Genomic DNA, 21,010 nt, shown 5'->3' with positions numbered 1-21,010 from the left:
AGTAATCACTTTGTGAGCATGTATTATCCAAGCAGAGGTCATGCAGAAACTGATATGACAGGAAATAAAAGATTAGAGGTAGATGAACTAGAGGTGTTTAGGATACTAGGATATCTCCATCTAAATATATCTGTGGGATTGGATGAGATATCATCCTTTGTACTATGGGAAAGTGCAAGAGAAATGGCAGTGGCTGTGATCTGTCTGTTTAATTAAAGACTTACTACTGGAAATGTCTCAAGAGAGTAGATAGAAGCTAAGATAACTATGTTACATAATGGAAATGCCAAGACAGATAACAAATTAGACCATTTAGTATCTCAAGAGCAGTCATTACAGTACTGGAAAGTTAGTTAAGGCAGAATTCCAGAAAGAGTGGATAGGAATATGGTATACTATGGGACAGGGGAAAGAGAAGCCTTGTCTTAATAGTTGACACCATTTCTGCAATAAGATAGTGAGTTTTGGACAAGGGGAATAGCTATACCATGATATCACTAGAAATTGCCACTGCATTTGACAGTGGCAATAGGATACCACACAATCCTATTATTTAAATTGGAGCAAATAAAGATATGAAATTGATGGAATGGCTAAGAGAGTAGCTGAGGGAAGGCATAGCAAAGAGGTATATGGTTATGTATTTAAAGAGAAAACAGCATGTGATGTGCCACAGGGTTTTCTACATGGGCACTGCTGTACAGTATTACATTAATGATTTTGGAAATGATTTGAAGAGAAGTATTTAGTTTTTAATGATTCTAAACTGAGAAGGCAGTAATAAATAATGATGTAGAGTTGCTGCATAATTACTGAATAGACTATAGGAAAAGGATATTGTTTACCAGTTTGATTTGGAAAAGTTTATGTTCAGAAGAGTTCAAAAGACAGCAAAATATCTCAAATCTGACAGGCAGGAATAAGGAAGTCATCTCTCTTTATAACACTTTGATATCATGTGGATAGAGCACAATTTGTGCACTACAGTTTTTTTTTTTTTTTTGCCTAATTTCTTATGTGGAATTGTCAGAAATAATTTGGAGGTTAATGACAAATAGTGATTCATCTGGGAAGTCTCATCTAATAAATTAAAATGCAGTTCTCACTTCAGTCTCTGAAGAGTGATTGACAGTTTGAGAATTATAAATTTTAGGTGATAGATGAAAAAAAGTGAATATGATAGACACATGTTACTAAAAGGATTTTATTGAGTAAATATTTTTCCTTTCCCAGTATATGACTGAATAGCAGAGAATGAGAGATTCACCACAGAAGAATTTTGCAATATGAATAATATTTTTTATGCACAGAATGGTAAATGAGTGGAATGGGTAAATTGCTAGAGGTTGTAAGTATATTGTTGATGGACAAGTATGACTGGCATTATGACCAATGTGGGCCTCTCACATTGTGTACTTACACTCTGTGGAGATACCCATATAATAATAATAATAATTTTGCTAGAGGTTGTAAGTATTATATTAAGAGGTTGTAGTTTTGCTAGAGGTTGTGGTGTACAGGACATGATAGTACTACAAGAAAAATTTACATCATTACTAACTTCCTATCTACAATTTTCCTCCAGATCAGTCTGTTACTTGTCAAGACTCCAATATTATCAGATCTTATATTTCTGTCATCTAAGGCACTTTGTACCGTATCAATCCACCTATATCTTGGTCTTCCTCTGGGTCGTTTTCCTGCCAACCTGGCAGAGAACACTTGTTTTGCTAATCTTTCCTCGCCCATTCTGTTTAAGTGACCATACCACCTGAGATTAGCTCTGCTAACGCATTCGTGGATGCTGACAATGTCAGGCTCTTTCCTAATATCCTCGTTTTTATTAATAATTTTGAACTATTTTTTTTTTTATAGTGAAAAGGATACAGATAGACAGTTATATTATTTTAGTATATAAACATGATGGTTAAACGCTTTCCACTAGAAGTAGACTTAAAATTTCTGTATATTACTTCTAATTTTTTAGGAAATGATAACTTAAACTAAATTATTATTATTATAAAAACTTTAATTAATAACTAAGTATATTTCAGGGATCAGAAAACAATGATATGCACACACAAGTGAAGCTGAAGAAAGGTAACTGAAGTTGATCCTAGAGTCCTAAAAGCTACCCCCCCCCCCCCCAGTGGGCTAAATTGGGTTTTCTTGGCTGTTGTGCTGACAATCGTAGAATGTATGCTTCCCATATTTGGAGCAGTCTCGTGCACCCAAATATGTTGAGGTTTGGGAAGTTTTTCAGAGCTGAGAATGAGTCAAGGAATAATCTTTCGTACTTGTACTTGCTGTGATGTAATGAAGTGGCCTTCTTCTAGCATATTCTGTGATAGGTGTCCACCAGTGCATGGCTGGCATGTCCTGAGCGGTGGAATTGGATGTAGTCCTTGTGTTCAGATATCCTGATATTGGCTGTCCTGCCTGTTTGGCTGTAGTAGGACAGTTTGCAACTGCAAGGGACCTGGTATACTCCAGGAAGGTCTAGAGGAAGTGGCTGGTCTTTGGTGGAGTGGATAAGAGATGTCAATTTCTTATGTGGTTTATAACTAGTGTTGTGAAGTCATATTTTCTTAATTTTGTTAGTTTTTCTGATGTACCCTGGATATATGGAATGGTAATAGATTTAGAGTAATTTCTGCTATGAAGGGGGGAAGTGGGTTGTGGTTAACTGCTTTTAATATTTTTTGAATTGTTTTGGGTCATAGTCATTGGCAAGACGGTGTTAAGGATATCGTTAACTTCAGTAGTTAGGGCATTGTTATCTGAACCGATTACTTTTTCCTGTTATATAGGGTTGTAATAATTCCATAGTTGGGGGTGGGAGTGACTGTTGGTGAAAGTGTCTACCTGTATGTGTAGGTTTTCTATAAACAGAGAAAGCCAGGGATCCATCAGATTGACATGTAATCAGAATGTCTAGGAAAGGGAGACTGTTGTTCATTGTTTAAGTGTTGAGAAATTGTGGGGTTGTATCCAGACCATGTGGCCAAATGGCAAACACATCATCCACACAGCATAGCCAAACAGTGGGTTTATGTGGGGAGAGTAAGGCTTTTTCTTCAAAGGTCTCCATAAAGAAGTTAGCCAGTGGTAGAGAGAGTGAGGAACTCATGGCTGTTCCCTCTATCTGTTTGCAGAATTTTCCTTGCCAAATGAAATAGTCTGAGTTCATGATGAACTGAAATAGGGATGAGATATTGGGAGAAAAATTTGGTTTGGATGAGGTCTACAGTATTGTTGAGTGGAACATTGGTGAATAAGGAGGAGACATCAAAACTGACCATTATGTGAGTTTGTTGGAGTGAGAGGTTTTCTATACTGGCTTCAAATTGGGCTGAGTTTTTTTTTAATGTGTGAAGGTGTGTTGCCAGTATATTGTGTGAGCACTTTGGCTAATTTGTATGTGGGGGAATTCCAAACGATTCAGGCATGGGCCATCCCTAAGACAAATCTAATATTCCCTACACACATCCATTCCTTCTGCATTGAATTGTTTGTCATCATAGCCTTTCTTAAATCATTTTTATCATATTGAGGTCATGTCCTCTTGCATACTGAACTTATCGCTAGTTAAGTCATAAGTACCTACTACTATTACGATCTCATTTATTTTATTTTCTGTTTTCAAACTGCAAATTGCATGTGATATATTATTAATTTTAGCTCATAGAAAACTTTACAATATATAGAAGAAAGGGAGGAACCCCTCCATTGGTTGTATACTTCAAAGACGGGAAACTATCTACTTTCATTTATTAATATTAAAACTGCAATCTTCACTCATTTGTCAAAGATAAAAGTCTATTCAAATCATCCTGTAGAAGAATTAACAACAGTACTACTCCTGATAATTCTACCTAACTTTGCATCATGTTGTACCATAATTTTTTATTTTGGTTTAACCAATAAGAATACAATTTGGTCAGCTAAATCCCAAATTGCCAGCCCATCCTCATTCGTTCAGTATCCAAGTAGATACCCAACAGGGTGCACCACGAGAAGGTGAGGATTGGACATTAGGTCAGAAGCCCTGGTCAGTTCTCCGAATTCCTTTAAAGGCTATGTGGAGGTCTCCTCTCAGTTATACAGCTTTGACCATTAAATAGATGACAAATAGTCGAGAAAGCATGGGAATATAACAAAGATCTGTATTTAAGTTTTGTCGATTTGGAAAAGGCATATGACAAAGTGCCAAGAGAGAAGCTATTCAATACACTACAGTTATATGTCAATGGGGCATTATAACAAGCAATACTTAGTCTTTACTTGAGTTGTAAGTCAGCAGTTAGAATTGAAGGAAGTACAGGAAGGTGGTTTAATGTTAAATCTGGTGTGAGACAAGGATATACATTATCCACTCTGTTATTCATTATCTATATGGATCACATTATGAAGGAAAGTGGTATTAAACATGATATCAAAATTGGAGATGTTAATGTCTGCTCTTTGCTTTATGCAGACATTATACTTCTAAATAAATCTGCTACAAGTCTGCAAGATTCACTGACTAAATTGAATAACTGTTGTAATAGATATGGTATGAAGGTCACAATAAAAAGACAAAGACAATGAAAATAGGCAGAATCATTGAAAATGTCAACTATGTTGTGAATGGAGAACCTGTGGAACAAGTAAAACATTTCAGCTACTTGGGCACGAATTTTAATGAAGATGGTAAATTAAATATGGAAATAGACAACAGAATCAGCAAAGCCAGTATGGTAGGAAGTGAATTGAATAAATTCATATGGAATAAGAGAGAAATTAGTCGGAACAAGACAGTGTTCAAACCAGTTTTAACTTATGAATCTGAGAGCTGGGTCAGAAATAAAACACTTGACCAAAGACTAGAGACTGCATATGAGAGTCCTGAGAAAGATTAGAGGCATGAACAGATGGCATCAATGGCAATATCATATTAAAAACAAGGATATTAGGACTTGACATTGTCAGCATCTAGGAATGCGTTAGCTGAGCTAATCTCAGGTGGCATGGTCGCTTAAATAGAATGGGAGAGGAAAGATTAGCAAAACAAGTGTTCTCTGCCAGGTTGGCAGGAAAACGACCCAGAGGAAGACCAAGATATAGATGGATTGATATGGTACAAAGTGCCTTAGACGATAGAAATATAAGATCTGATAATGTTGGAGTCTTGACAAGTAACAGACTGATTTGGAGGAAGATTGTAGATAGGAAGTTAGTAATGATGTAATTTTTTTCATGTAGTACTATCATATCCTGTACACCCCTTGAGAGTACATGGCAGGAATTTGATGATGATGAACTTTGCATCATTGGCAAACATCTGAAGATCCCCAGTCAATCCACGTGAAATATCATTAACAAAAAAGTTAAACAGTAAGAGCCCAAGAGCAGAACCCTGAGACATGCCACTAGTCACCTTTCTTTTCTGAGACACTGCTCCATCATACAGAACTTGCTAGTATCTTTCAGACAGCCAATCTTCAATTCATCTAACCAATCAGAATTATGCAGAACTATCATTCCCTCTAAGACATGATAGACTCCTTTCACATTCTATTGCTGCCAACGCTGATATTACATGCTGCTGTTGTTGTCTGAGTAAATAAAGTTAATAAACTTTTCTTTAGATCCAATGTTATTTCAAGCTCACTTTTGCAAACAGTGAAAGCTCAAAACCGTCATGATTGCAAATTGAATTTTAGTGGTCTCCTAATGTGCTTCTACTGTTGCCAGTTTGAAAAACAAGGTACAACAATAAGCTAGCAGCAAGTGCTACTTCCCAAGGGTGATACACTCCTTGAATAGTAAGATAATTATTGTAAGCATCGTATATTTTTTAAGGACATTCACAATGTATTGGTTAATAAAGAAACTTATTTACTTACTATCCTATATTTCACAGAAGTTAAATTGGCATCATCAGGAAAAAATATTACTTATATTAAACACGTGCATGCAGGCGCACTTCAGTACCAAAGATAAAGAAACCAGAGAGATATACAGGAGACCTAGAGTCCTACAATTACTACACCTATTGGCTTTGGTTAGGAGTTCTTAGTCTGACTGTCTGTGGATGAGGGTTTCCCATAAGAGGGAAGAGTCTGATACAGCCATATCTGTTTTGATTGGGGCAGTTGGTAAGAGCTGCAGCTGATTCCAGGGAAAAAGTCTCTTCAAACTTGAATTTACTTCAGTGGAATAAGGTTGCTTTTTTCCTACAGATTCTGTGCCAGGTATCCAGGACATGGCCTACTAATCCTGAGTGGCTATACAGTTTTTGGCTGTCCTACCTGTTTGTCCATAATAAGAAAGGGTGCAGCTGCAGGATACCTGGTAAACTCCAGAGGTTTTAGCTGGTCTATGGGAGACTGGATAAAGGCTGCTAGCTTTTTGTGTGGTTTATAGATGGTCACAAGATTGTGCTTTTTTAATATCTTGGTAATCTTTTCTGAGAACTACAGATATAAGGGATGGTAATAAACTTGCTGTAATCTACGTATGTGGGTTTTCTGTGGCCTGTGAAGGCCAGGGATCCATTTGGTTGTCTTGTAACTAGGGTATCTAGGAAGGGCAGACTGTTGTTACTTTCTATTTCTGTCATGAATTGAATCTTTGGATGTTGGCAGCTGTTCAAATGGGAAAGGAAAGGAAAGGGCATAAGGTTTCCAGCCATGTAGCCAAACTGCAAACACATCATCCAAATAGCATAACCAAATAGTGAAATTAAAGGGGGGGAGGGGGAATTTAGGGCATTCTTTTCAAATGTTTCCATGAAAAAGTTAGTTAGCTGGGGATATGGGGAGACCATGGCTGTATCCTCAAATTTGTTTGTAGAATTTTTTTACTTGCCAAACAAAACAGCCTAAGTTTATAATGAATTGAAAAAAGGGCTGAGATATTGGGAGGAAATTCTGCTTAGATAAGCACCAAAGTGTCTTTGAGTGGGACATTTGCGAATAAGTAGGAGACATCGAAAGTGACCATTAAATCAGTGTGGTGGAGTATGAGGTCTTGTATACTGGGCTTAAAAGCTGTGTTTCAGATATGTGACGTAGTATTGCCAGTAGTACAAGAAAGCACTTAGGCTAAATGTTAAGCTAATTTGTGGGTGGATAGTCTATACCACCTACAACTGGGCATAGAGGTACATCCTTTTTATGATTTTTGGCAGTCCATTAATACAGGGGGAGGGGGTTGGAATTGTAGGGTTTTAGTTTGTCAGTTATGTCTGCAGGCCAGGAGTTTTTTTTTTTTTTTTTTTTTTTTTTTTTTTTAAAGAGTAGTCTATGGATGGTTGTAATCTGTCTTGGTGAGGGCATAATTTTGTAGGCAGTAGGTGGATCGGTCTTTTAGAAGGGTGGTAATTTTTTTAATAATCTGTACAGTTTAAAATGACAGTAGCATTGCCCTTTTCTGCTTTCAAGATTATTTTTTTTTGTTATTTCTTAAATGTAGAAGTGCTTTAAATTCTTTGTTGGGCAGACTGTTAGCAAGAGTTTTCACCTGTGATGGCACATTAGCTACTTCAAGCCTAATATTGTTGACAAGAAGTCAACAATATTAGGCTGTTGTGTGTTCACACTTCTTGCCAACAATACTGGCAAGAAGTGTGAACATTCAATGCTCCATCTGGATCATGAACTCTTTGTCTGGCACGTGTCTGGACATGGTGGCAAAGTTTTGACCACAGCTGAGAGCACTGATGGTGGCTGCTTCAAGGTTGGTAGTGGAGAGATTATCCACATTGTTTTTGGGTGGTCTTGGAGACGGCGACTTTTTTTTGTTAAATTTTAAAAAATTTTATATGACAATTTTTTATTTTTGTGAATTCCTTGGCCACAGATGCATTCGAGATGTCTGAGGGGATTGTCCAAAGGTTTGCATTCAGGGTCATGGAGAGCTCTTCTTGTAACATACGAATAGCTTCGTTGATATTGGCAAGCACTGAGCGACGCCAGTTTGCTCTTAGAGTAGGGCAAAGCTAATGCACTTACAAATGCAGAATGCCTTGTATGAATGAAACCAGTGTTTTAATTTCACACAATTGGGAATTATTTATTATCCCTGCATCGTTTAAGGAGTAGGTTTACAATTATTGTAAATTCTTGTTTTTCAAACTAGTGATATACAAAAACTATATCACTGAAGGCAGAATACTTGTTTAAAGAAAACTGATAAACTTCCTTACTACATGAACACAAACATAATTTGCTTTATGCTTTGAATAAAAATGAAACTTTCAGCAATGTTACTATAACGACTATTTATAACAGACATTACATACTATTGTTTTCATAATCATTTGGAAATATCACTTTTTATGGTAAGTATATTAATTTGGATAAAATTGTTACTACTTATTTTCCATGATGGGTTAATGGTAATTAACTTGAATCATACATTTACTATAAGTGCAAAAGTTGGAATTCCTATGAAATGAACAAAATGAAGAGAAATACAAATCTTGATTCAAAACTCTTAAGATTAAATCACAATTACAATGGCATAAAATTATTGAAACTATTTACAGCATCCACAAATAGTGCAAAAATGTGTGTGTGTGTGCACGTGCGCATATGTATCGTGCAGTAAATATTCTTTATTAAAAAAAAGGTACTCATTAGGCTCTTAAAATGCACTAGATAGTGATTTATTTACAACAAAGAAAATATATATAGTTTTAATTGACAATTAATAATTAGTGCATTTACATTGTGCTGATCCAATTTTGAGGAAAGTGGCTTCATCATTTAAAAAAGAAACCATATAATCATGTCTTCATGATTACCATATTTACTCGAATATAATTCATACTTTTTCTTCCAAACTTAAAGCTAAACAATCGTAGTGCAAGATATATCAGGTATTTTTAAAAAACTAAAGTTTTCAAGAAAAAAAACTGAAAGTAGGTATGACTTACCAAGAATCTCCTATTTGCTATCGCTACTTCCAGCCTCGAGAGCAGTTTCCTTGTGTGCATTGTCAAAGTCTACCCAAATAGCGTCATCTCTTCTTGCCCATTATTTCAGGGAAAAATTACTGGTAATTTATAAGACTTGATATATGTAATGAACAATTGTTCACGAATGACTAATGAGAAGTGAAAGCAGAGCACAACAGAGACAGCGATGGTAGGCCAGTAGAGATAGAGCAGCTATAAAGATGTGCATATTATTGTGCGGTATTAACAAATGATCGCACAACCCAATGATAAAGACAAGCCAACAATTGTTGAGTTGAAATGTTAATTTTCTTCAACTGAATTCCATAATATCCGAAACTGCCATAACAACATTCATTATATATATATTTCTTAGTTTAACATGTTCATGATGGGATGGTGGTTTGCCCATTTATCGTTCCGACAGAACTTCTCATTACCTTTGTGTACTGCTTCCGCATCGAGAAGACGGGCTCAAATACTTGTTTGCATGCCGCTTCCGCATCTTTCAATTTGCAGTAGAATTTTATTTGAAGTTAGCCTTTATGATCTGTCTTAATGACATCGAAAATTTAAAATGCAATCAAACAAACTCTTATTTCATGTAATTGAACAATACTTTTTATTAGATATTGTATTTGCCAGCAACATGGGGTTTTGCTCGAGTCTATACAGCTAAATTTCTGTGGGAGGAGAAATGTAATTCATTAGTTAGTTCCATTTTTATCCCAGTTGTCTCTAATTGCACTATTTGTTGAGAAATATATTACACAGACTGCGAAGTCTTTGTAATTATTCAGTTATACAATAAAACTACTTGTTTATCTTGCATCTGCAGTATAGCGGTTGTTGGGGAGGGTGTGTTGTTTACTACGGAGAGCGAGTTACTATCGCCCCAACATGAACGTGTTTAAACTTTTTTTTGTGTGTAAAAGCAAAACTTTTTAATGTATTTTTTCGTAAAGTATATACGTAAGTTATACGTAAGGGCAAGTTATAATTGAGTAAATACGGCATATATATATTACTATACTCTAGGGCAGTGTTTCTCAAACTTTTTTCAACTACGGAACACTTCACAAATCCTGAAATTTTGACAGAACACCTTGGTTATTTTGTAATGTATAAATTAATAATTAATTGGTAATTTAGCTGATTTTTTATTATTAATCAATAATTAATAATTAATTGATTAATAATTAATTAAACTTCAATTAAACCATCATTAAATTAATTTGTGCTGACAAATTAATTTAAAAATCACAAATTCCAGAACTTCTCAAGGAACACCAGTTAAGAAACACTGCTCTAGAGTAATACAGCAAAATGTGTAACAGGTTTATTGTTCCATTTTTCAAGTTTGCACTCCTGAGAATATACCATATAGCTGTGGTTCAAACTGCTGCCACAAATAACAGTGAACTTTTTCAGGAAATGTTGCAAGTCTATCTTCACCTACTGTATTATTTATTTACTGACTGGAAAGGATAGTGTCTTCTATAAATGTAGCCTTTATTTTGAAATGTTTATACCAATATAAGTTGATGTTATTGTGATAAAGTCAACTCTCATTACAGTAAACACAGCTAGCTTTTTAGCACAGCACTGAACTTATGGTTTTGGTCATTTCAATAATGAACTACTGAAAAGCCTTGATGAAACTTCCATAGATACAATGATGTGCTAAAAACACTCACTATATGCCAAACTATCTACTGCTAATAACAACTATCCCTGCGAGTTTACTATAACGAGAGTTGATTATAGCTCTTTATTATATTTCCAAAACTCATGGTGAATAATCAACTCTTTCAAGATAAATTAAAACAGAAAATGTTTTCTCAAAATTACACTATTTTAACTACAACAGTGCCTCTCGTGTTAGAATGAGAAGTACCTTCTGGTGACAATGCTAATTTATTTAGTAGTATTTATTTTCAATATGGACTAACAGATGTTTATGATAGTTTAGAAGTGTATGCTTCTTTCTGAATAACCTACATACAGTTCTCGTGTAAAAAACTAGGAAATATCCAGAAATTTAAACAGTTTTTAATAAAGAAAACTAGCAGAATTATAGAACAAACTTGGTTACTCGTTTTCCATGAGAATGAAATGTAGTAAATACAGTGAAACTGTGAGTAAAGAACAGAATAAAGTCCTTGAATTACAATTTGAAGGGCAGTTCAGGATCCTGTAAAAGTAGCAAATTGCAGATCTTTAGCCAAAATAAATGAGGGAGAAAGCTGATCAACTCTCATCACTAAACCCTAAATTTAACTTTCAAAGCTAAAGTAGCTTGCTACTTATTTCCAAAACAGGTATGTCATGTGAATGGCACATGAAAAATAACCTGTAATCATCCACAATAGCATGCTTTAATCTCTGGACTAATTACTGCATATAAATTTACAAAAAAAGTTGTAAATGTTCATGTATACTTAAAACTATCTGTGAAAAACTTACATTTTTAAGTATCTTTTCAAAACCACAACTGAACTTAAACCATGCCAAGATTAAATCTGAAACTTAATTTAGAAGATAAATTAATCTTTGTAATCAATCAAAATTAGATCATACTCAGTGAATCCTAGTGGAGATTAACAGAATGAAAAAAATTCCTAGATAATCATTAATGCACAAAATTACTAATGACAAAGGACGGAAATGATCAAAATTTGTCTATACATACCACCTTGCAGCAGCAAGTATTACGTTCATTCCAATGTACTGTATTCACCTGCCCTATTTACTCAACTAAACTGTAATTTAAACTATTAGCAACTATTCACATAAGAAACACTACGCGGGTAAACTGTCCATAAACATACTGAACTTAAGAGGACTATACCTCAACTTTTTCTGGTTTTGTCTCATCTTCACCCACTTTATTTCCTTCCTCTTCTAAATCCTCTTTTGAGGTTTCTTCCTTTTCATGAATTTCCTCCTCAAAATCTAGTTCTCCTTCTAAAGTCTCTAAACCTTTCGAGTCCATTATGTTACTGGTGACATGTTCTCTTTTATCAGTGTTTTTTATACAGCTTGGAGAACTTAATATGTCAGTATTCTGTTCATTTAATGTATTCTCCAATGGTGTGTTGATATCAGTTAAAGCTATAGAAGTAACTGCCGAATCCAGATCACCAATTTCATTGCACTCTGTCTCTTCTTTTAGATCATTATCTTCCTGTTCTACTTCATTGTCCACTTGATCATCATCATCTTCATCATCATCATCTTCTTCCCCTTCTTCTTCATCTATGGATCCAGTTTCATCTTGCCTAGAATCATCGACAGGTAATTCCTCATTAGATACTCCAGAAGGTGACATACTATCCTCGCTCCCATCAACTGTGGTACAATCCTGCTCAGCACTCATGGTTCTGTTACATACACCTAAAGAAGAAGGCAGAAGAAAAAAAATACGTAAACTCTGTATTGCGAAATAAATTAATTATATATTTTAAAAAATATAAAACATACAGAAAAATGTAACAGGAAGTCAAGTCCTATTCTAAGTATACCTTACAAGTTCTTTCTCACAGATGATTATAAAATAAATATTTACTTGATCTATATGATATATATCAAATTATATCTATATTTATTTATTACATATATATCAGTAATGACAAATATATTTGCAAGTAGCAGAGATGCAACAAAAAAAAAAAGTTGCTTGGTTATAAGTTAAAATTTATTCTGTATATGTCTCTTCCCTACTCTACTCCGCATTTTAATACACAACAAACATGAAGCAACATTAAATTTTGGTTAAACAAATAAGAAAAGGAAATGGATTCAATCAAACTGTTTCATAATGATAATCTTATGATGAATTCTTTTCATTATCACAATAAATGAAATAGCTGTTTTCAGCAAATGAAAAATAAGCAGATATAATACTGCTTTTTTGCCTAACCCTGCCACTAAAATAGTTCAAATAAAATCAACATTGAGGTGACTCAAATTTTACTACAGATTCCATATACCATATTAAATTCATTAAATTTAATTATTAATGATGTTTGATCTGTCTACCCAATAAAAATTATTCAATATCAACTGATTACATCAATTATCATGCACATCTTAAATTCCAAATTTCATCTAGCTTGAGTGAAGCGATTTCACTCAAACTAGATTTAAGTATTATCTTCATCTTCCTATTTCCCTCTTTTACCTTGAGGTGTCGAGGTTTATTAATCATCGGACCTCAAACCGTTCGTTCACAGGAAAAGGTGGTCTGCCCTACGCCCCGGTGTATCCTATGTCCGTAGTGTTTCTCAAGGCTGGCTTGCAGGATGAAAAACCCCAAGATAAAATGGGGGGTGGGGGGGGGGGGGCTACTGTTCACGCCCAAGAGTGGCTAACTTGGCTATGGCTGAGGAAGATCCTTCAGCTCCTCACATCACTGGCAGGAATAGAAGTTGATGCTTGCATTAATTTCTAGGTCCGCACGGTTGTGAAGCACACGGCCACTAGGTTAACTGTGCGGATCTATGATATAACCCTACTTTCTCTTGACTGCAGGCTGTCTCCACATACTCTCGATCGGTCTTCATAATCTACATTTCATAATCCTGATATAACTCTTCTTTGCATCATTTCCACAGGTTCTTTATCACTTTGAAACTCAGGAGACCAAATCTGTGCATAGTAGTTCGAGTGACATCTGATAATGCTGGAGTCTTGACAGATAACAGATTGATTTGGAGGAAAACTGTTGATAGGAAGTTAGTAATGATGTACGTTCTTCATGTAATACTATCATAATATGATGTACATTCCAGGAATTTGATGATGATGAATTCCTATCCACGATAACTACAAGATCCCTATCCTTATCAAGTTCTCATAGCATAATCCCACCAATATGCCACTGCCTACAGTGAATATTTACAGTTTGCCCACACTTCCATGATACTCAAATCATTATGTAAGTTCTGTACATCAGTGGGTTCCTGAATGTCCTGCTCTTATCTTTGCATCATCAGCACACAATTCAACATCTCCTGTCAATTCCTTCTCAATATCATTATATATAGCTTGAATAACAATGAATTAAAGATGCCAAGAAGCATCTTTGATGCTTCTTGAACAAAGTTTGCAAAATGACTTCACATCAATTGTCTTAGTATTCCATAATGCAATACCCTTACAGTTGAATAACAATGGTCCAATGAATGATCCCTGGTGTACCACTGGTCACTTTAAAGTAGCACTTTCACATTCTCATCTATTACTTTGATATTATCCATCAGCCACCCACTTATCCAAGTCAATAGTTAAATTCCAATCCCATATTCTCCAAGAGTGTTTCATGTGATATCCTGGCAAAGGCCTTAGCAAAGTTTAATCTATTCCCTTTATCCAACTTAGCAATAACATTATTATAAATGAAAAAATTGCTAAAACACAATCTTCCTATTTAGTAAACTCATGCTATTTTTTTGCAAAGTATAGCATGTCTATCAACCCACTTCTGTGAGTCCTTATCAATTTCTTTAAAATCTTCCTAATCACTCCAGAGATACTGACAAATCAGCAGACACGCATTTGTCTCTACAGCCCCCCTTATGCAATGCAATTATACATTCTACTGTTCTTGAGGGAGTTTCCATGAGCTGAAACTCATATTATATAAAAATGTCAAGGGTAGCCAGTTCAGCTGAACATTCCTTTAGCACACACACATATTGAAATCCTATGTGTTCCTACTATTGAATCTTTACCCACGTTATGCAACAGCTCTAGAATCTACTTCTCATGCACCTCTATCTCTTCATCCAATGTAGTAGCTGCACTATGCTACACATCACATAAAACAGGCTGATCTTAGTGAAATGAGTACTCATTATATAAATAACTGCATCTGCTTCTGACACAAGAAGCAGATGCAACACACATCTGACACAACTGCTATTATTTGCATTCAGTAAAGTTACTCTTCCACATTCATTCACTCTTACTTGAAGCATAACAATAAAATTCTTTTGGACTGTCTTTAGTCTACACAGCCAGTTTCTTTTCATACTCCGACTTAGCTTTCAGTATAATGTTATAACTTTACTGACTTACACCTTATCTATTTCATAATTCCTCTCATCCTTATTCTCACAATATTCCTTCCACATCATCCTCTTCCTATGGATCTCTTGCTCAATATGGTTGCACATCCATTTCATTTATTGTTAATTATTCATATTAATGATTATTCATATCTTAATTAATCTGAAAATTCAATTGCATTAAATGTACAACATGTAAGAACAATTATTTGTCAAGTAAGAAAATAATCAAATAATAATTTGTGTGCTTAAGCTACTCATTTGCTGAAATATAAATATTATTTTGATTTCATCATACTAATAATTTTTGAGTATGCTTACACATGAACAATATAAAAAAATATAATGTTTGATATATAAAAGATAAAGTTACTGCAGAAAAATTAAAAGGGAAAGGAAATGGTGACTTGGCTGACTGACAGCCTGAAAATTTTCCCGCAGCCTTTTGGCTAGAGAGCAGATATGGTAATCACTCAGCCAACCAGGCCAGGGTGAATAAATTCCTTTACTGCTACAACTGATAATGAAAGTAAGACTAGTTTGATTCTCAATATTGGGAAAACAAAATTAATAAAAATTGGTGATGAGGCTTCTTTCTTAAACAATATAATATAAAGCAAGTTTCTCACTTCAGTTGTCAAGCTGTGTAACTGATATTGGTGAGATGGGAAATGAAGTGGGTAAAAAGATTACCCATGTCATTCCTCATCTCACCAATATTGGTATTCTGATTACTCCAGAATATCAGTATTCAGTTTTAATCACAGAAGCCATTCCTAAAGAATGGCTTCTAGAGTAATTAAAACTTATGGAAAGACAGCAGAATAGTAGAATGAACAAAACTTAAAATTTAAAATAGTCTGGTTCTGTGTTATGAACTGAGACTGTGTGTGAAGTTGAAGGAGTGGTCAGCAACCTGTTGACAGAATGCAGGATGGTGATTTTATATTCTTACTTTGGTAAGAATATAAAAGATAAATATCAGGAAGATATAGCAAAATGTTCTCGAGGCTATTGAAAAAGCTTAGAAATACAGGAAAGAGTACCGTAAAAGGAATCAAAGATGATAAAAGTAACATGGAGACTGAAGATAAAAATATTCTAGATGTCGAATAATTACTGCGAAAGATTGTTACATGAAACAAGCAGCGAAAGAACTATAGTAGAAAATTTTCAGGGAAATGAAAAGGAGTACATATCAATACTTGAGGTAGAAAAAAGCCATCAAAAATTTGAAATGTGGAAAGGAAGCTGAAGTACATGCTATATGATCAGAAATGCTCAAATATGCAGGTATAAAACTTTTGCAATGACTACGCTGCATAATTCAGAGGGCCTGATCAGAAGGTCAAGGTCGAATTCCAAATGATTAGAGTAATGCTCTCATAGTACTTCTTATGGTGCCATCTTCTATCAAAGGTCAGCGACCATCTTGGTGAACAAACTATTCTTGCTACGTTGATCTGAGCAGTTGTACACTACTCTTTCCTGTACACATCTTGATGCTGTCAAACCAAAATATCCTTTTTCTTCCTCTGGCTCCTTTGCCATCAATTCTTTCTACCAAAATGGTTTTTAGACGATTTCTACTATTTTTCATGATGTAGCCAAGATATATTTTTTTGTTTCTTCATTGTTTGTATGAGATTTCTGGCTTTGTCAATGGATTTTAATACATCTTCATTGGTTATTTTTTCTGTCCATGATATCTTTAACTTTCATCTACATAGCCACATCTCAAAGGCTCAATTTTCTTGATGATTGCCACCTTCAATATCCATGTCTCAACTCCATAGAGCAAAATGGACCAGACGTAACATTTCAGCATTCTATTATGTTTAGATCTTTATTGCAGAATAATGTTCTCATTTTCATGAAAGAGTGCTATGCAACAACTTCAATCCTTGTCTTTATATCTATTTCAGGATCCCACCTTTCATTAAGCCAGCAACCAAGATATTTATACCTTGACACTTGATCGACAGTTTTCCCACTGAGTGCCAGTTTCACTGATGAGGTTGGATGTTTGCTGATGACCATGTATTTCGTCTTGTTGATGTTTATATTTATTCCCATTCTTTGACTTTCTATGTATGCTCTGTCAATGAGTTTTTGGAGATCCATGATGTTATCTATAATTAGCACAGTCTCATCTGCATATCATAGGTTGTTAACAATCTTTCCATTTATTGCGATTCTCTCTCTGAACATTCTTCCAATGCCCCTTTTTAAAGATTACTTCTGAGTATATGTTGAACAAGAGTGATGAGAGTACACATCCTTATCTCATTCCTCTTTTGATGTTAATATCACTTGTGGTGATGCTGTCTAATCAAATGGTAGCTGATTGATTCCAATACAGATTTTTTTTATTAGTCTGTCTTTTTCGTCGAGTCCTATTTGTTGAAGGACTTCTATTAAGTTAGTGTGTCTGACTTTGTCAAAAGCTTTTTCAAAATCCATGAAACACATAAAGACAGTTTTCTGTTTTTCTAAGCATTTTTGTATCAATATTTAGGCATAGAAAAGGGCCTATCTAGTATACCAAAACCATTCCGAAAGCCAAAACTGCATTTCACTCAGAGTTTCTTCACTTTTTCTATAGATGCAATTCTGAATTACTTTCAAAAATATTTTTAATGCTTGGCTCATTAGACTAATAAGTTGGAAGTCACCACAAGATTTCACTTTGAGCTTCTTTGGGATAGTGATAAATGTAGATTTGAGCCAATGTGGTGGAAATTTGCCACTTTCATATATTTTATTGAACAGTTTTTCAAGAAGTTTAATGGTATCTGGTTCTATTAATTTTAAAAATTCTGTTTGCAAACCCTCTAGTCCACTGACTTTTCCTGTTTTGCCTGATCTTATAGCATTCTCTATTTCACATTTCAGAATTGCTGGCCCTTGAATATTATCTTTTACATTTATAGACCTCTGTTATATATTTTACTCAAATCTGTGCTTTATTCTCTTCTTCTAGAACTATTATTCCACTTTCACCTCTTAGAGACACTACTTGCTTTTTTCTGAAATTTTGGAAATTTCATTGATTTTCTTGTACAGATTGAATAGTCGTGTTTCTTCTGAAGCAGTTTAATCTCAGCACCTAAATTTTTTTATCCAATTTTCCCCTGCTTCTTTTATTTTCTTCTTGATGATATGCGTTTCTGTATATTTGGCTAGGTCATTGTTTATGTACGTTCTTCATGTATCAATAAGAGAATAATCTCGTTTGTCACCCATTCCTGTTGGTTTACATTATTCACATAGCCTACTTCTTCAATACCTGTTGTTATTGTTACGATGGCATTCTTTAAGCTGTTCCAAAGAGATTCCAATCTTTCACTTTCTTCCATGTTAATCTGTTGTAATCACAGATTAAGTTGTGTCTTAGCTCTTTTATTTATCTTCAAGTCTTTTAGTTTTTCTACATCATTTTTTTTTTAAATTCTTTTGGCTGATTTTAATCTAAGATATATTTCTGCTACTATAGGATTGTGGTCTGATGAGATATCTGCTCCAGGATAAGTCTTTGCACTCTTTATACTGCTGTGGAGTATCAGTTTATCTGGAGTATTATTTATCAGTATGTAGTCAATTTGATTTCTGACAATGTTATGACTGCCATCTTGAGGCAATTTCCAAATGTACAGTCTTCTGGGTGGAAGTTTAAATCAGGTGTTTGCAAATGTTAGATCTTCTTACTGATAGAACTGGACAAGGTGGTATCCTCATTCATTTCTGGTGCCTAAGCCATGCTCTCCAACAATTTCTCTCCCTCTGGCCACTTTCGCATCAATGTCGTCCATCACTATGTTTATCTCATGTTTCTTTGTTAGGTTTTAAATTTCTTTTAAGTGTTCATAAAAACTCTTCAACTTCTTCACTTTTGTCAGCTGTTGGTGCTTGGATGATATTTATTAACAGGCTTTCCCTTAAGTTGTAATAGCATTATCCTTTCAGAAAATGGGATCCAATTTATTACTGATTTCTTCATCTACTATTACAGCTACACGATGTTGATGTTTGTTCTCATCATTCCCAGAGTAATGCACTGTCATGTTATCTTGTCGACACTTTCCAGATCCTGGCCATCTTGTCTCGCAAATCCCCAAAATCTGGAAGTCCAGTCTCTTCGTTTCTCTTATGGCATTTCTTAATTTACCAGCTTCTCATAGAGTTCTGACATCCCAAGTTGCAATTTTAAAAGCGGACACCATTTTGCACCCATGTCCCATTTAAGGGATGCCAGGAACTCGGAGCCAATTGTAAGAGTTTGCTCGCCAGTGGTTGTTCTGGAGATAAGATAGATTAGTAGTTTCTCCATTTGTTTTCTGCTCTGCAATATTACAGATGTACACAATATAATCATATTGCCATCTGCAAATCTCTGATCACAAGCTTTTCTGTCATCGGTTGGCTTCAACCTTGTGTCAGTACTCACAACGCTGCTTCCCACTGTTGGAGACAGTGGCCATAAGAGGTGCTCATTTAATGGCAGCACTACTCGCCATGTCACCCAGTTGTCGTCAGGCTTTAGAAGGTTTTAAGTGAGACAGAGTTGCCACTTCTGCTCCCCACCACACCCTGATAGCTCAGCTGCTGTTGGTCCATAGCTGCTTATTCACCAGACTGCTCTCATAGTGCACATCTATTAAAAAGGGAATAAAGCTGACTGTGAGCATTACAGAGTATTTCTCTGTTAAGTGTTCCGGGTAGATTTATGCAAGCATACTTGAAAAGAAGCTAAGAAAAATTGGGAAGTGAAACAGGAAGAGGAACCTGGATTCAAGCCAAATTGAGGTTGTCAGAATCAAATTTTTACTTTAAGAGAAATAGTTGAGATTTCATGAATATGACAAGGATATGGAAAAGCTATATATAACAAGGTGTCCATGGAAAAGCTTTTCAAAACACCACATTGGGGTAAATGCAACATTATACAGACAAATACATCATTGTTTGTATTTAAATTGTAAGTCAGTTGTCAGAATTGAAGGAAATACAGGGAGATAGTTTGATGTAAAATAAGGTGTAAGACAAGGATGCATATTACATCCATACTTATAATATATAGACACGTTTACACAAGAATATTATATTTTAATTTGCCAAATATTTCAGTTTGAAAATAACAGACTATCTTCAGTGGCTACATAGGAACAGTTTTTTTTAACAAGGTGGAATACCAACAATTGATCATTCAAAAGTAGAACGAGCCGCATGATGTTATATCACTAAGTATTAAAGAGAGGAAAACATTTTTTATCAGAGTAATGATTAAATTAAAGATATTAATTCACAAGTTCATATAATAATTTTATTAATTTATAAATAACATCAGACTAATGTAAGAATTGAAGTCTAAATTTTAAAAAAAAAAAAAAAAATATATATATATATATATATATATATATATATAAAATTAGTTTAAATGACTATATAACGAGAATGAAAAAACAACAAGGTTTAATATTAAGATACAACTAGTTTCGTTGAATGATTCAACTTCTTCAGGTATATCACAGGCAAAAAATTATACAAAAAATGACAGAGACGTGATAAAATTACATCAACTCTAGTATAAAAGACAATAGTACATTTAAAAACAGGAATGCGAGCTTGAGTTCCAATTAAAGTTGACTATTTGCGTGAGCTGCCACAAGTGCGCCAATACTGAACAGTGGCAATGTGTGCATCAGAGAGATTGAAACTAAGGCTGTTGTTAATATGTGATGAATCTAGTGAAATTTCTCTGGATTTGATGATCTTTCTTTCAAGTTCATCATAAGACACATGGATATTAGAAGTTTTTGGCCAGTCTACAAGGTGTTGGCAGCCTTCATTTGAGTTAATAGAGAAGAGAACGTCCCTACTCAGTATCCATCTACAAGATTTTGTGTAATTGTGGAAAGCCATATTATGGCCAGACAGCTAAATCAATCTTTTTGCATATGGAAGAACACCTAAGAGACATATCCTACAATAGGAC

General features: G+C 34.7%; 1 protein-coding gene across 5 annotated transcripts in view; it reads right to left on the bottom strand.

Annotated features, from left to right (window-relative positions):
* LOC150109825 (uncharacterized) overlaps window positions 1-21,010 on the bottom strand; it is a 441,768-nt gene that overhangs the window by 370,105 nt on the left and 50,653 nt on the right. For all 5 annotated transcript variants that reach the window (XM_090414208.1, XM_090414244.1, XM_090414315.1 and 2 more), the window contains exon 3: window positions 11,796-12,340. In XM_090414208.1, the coding sequence (XP_090270334.1) occupies window positions 11,796-12,323 (528 nt within the window). In that variant the 5' untranslated portion in view covers window positions 12,324-12,340. The remainder of the gene's footprint in view (window positions 1-11,795; window positions 12,341-21,010) is intronic.

The sequence above is a fragment of the Typopeltis vanoorti genome, chromosome 1 (assembly GCF_054136105.1).
Source record: "Typopeltis vanoorti isolate ZY-2024b chromosome 1, IOZ_Tvanoo_1.0, whole genome shotgun sequence".
Classification (NCBI taxonomy): domain Eukaryota; kingdom Metazoa; phylum Arthropoda; class Arachnida; order Uropygi; family Thelyphonidae; genus Typopeltis; species Typopeltis vanoorti.
This window is presented reverse-complemented; position numbering and strand designations above follow the sequence as displayed.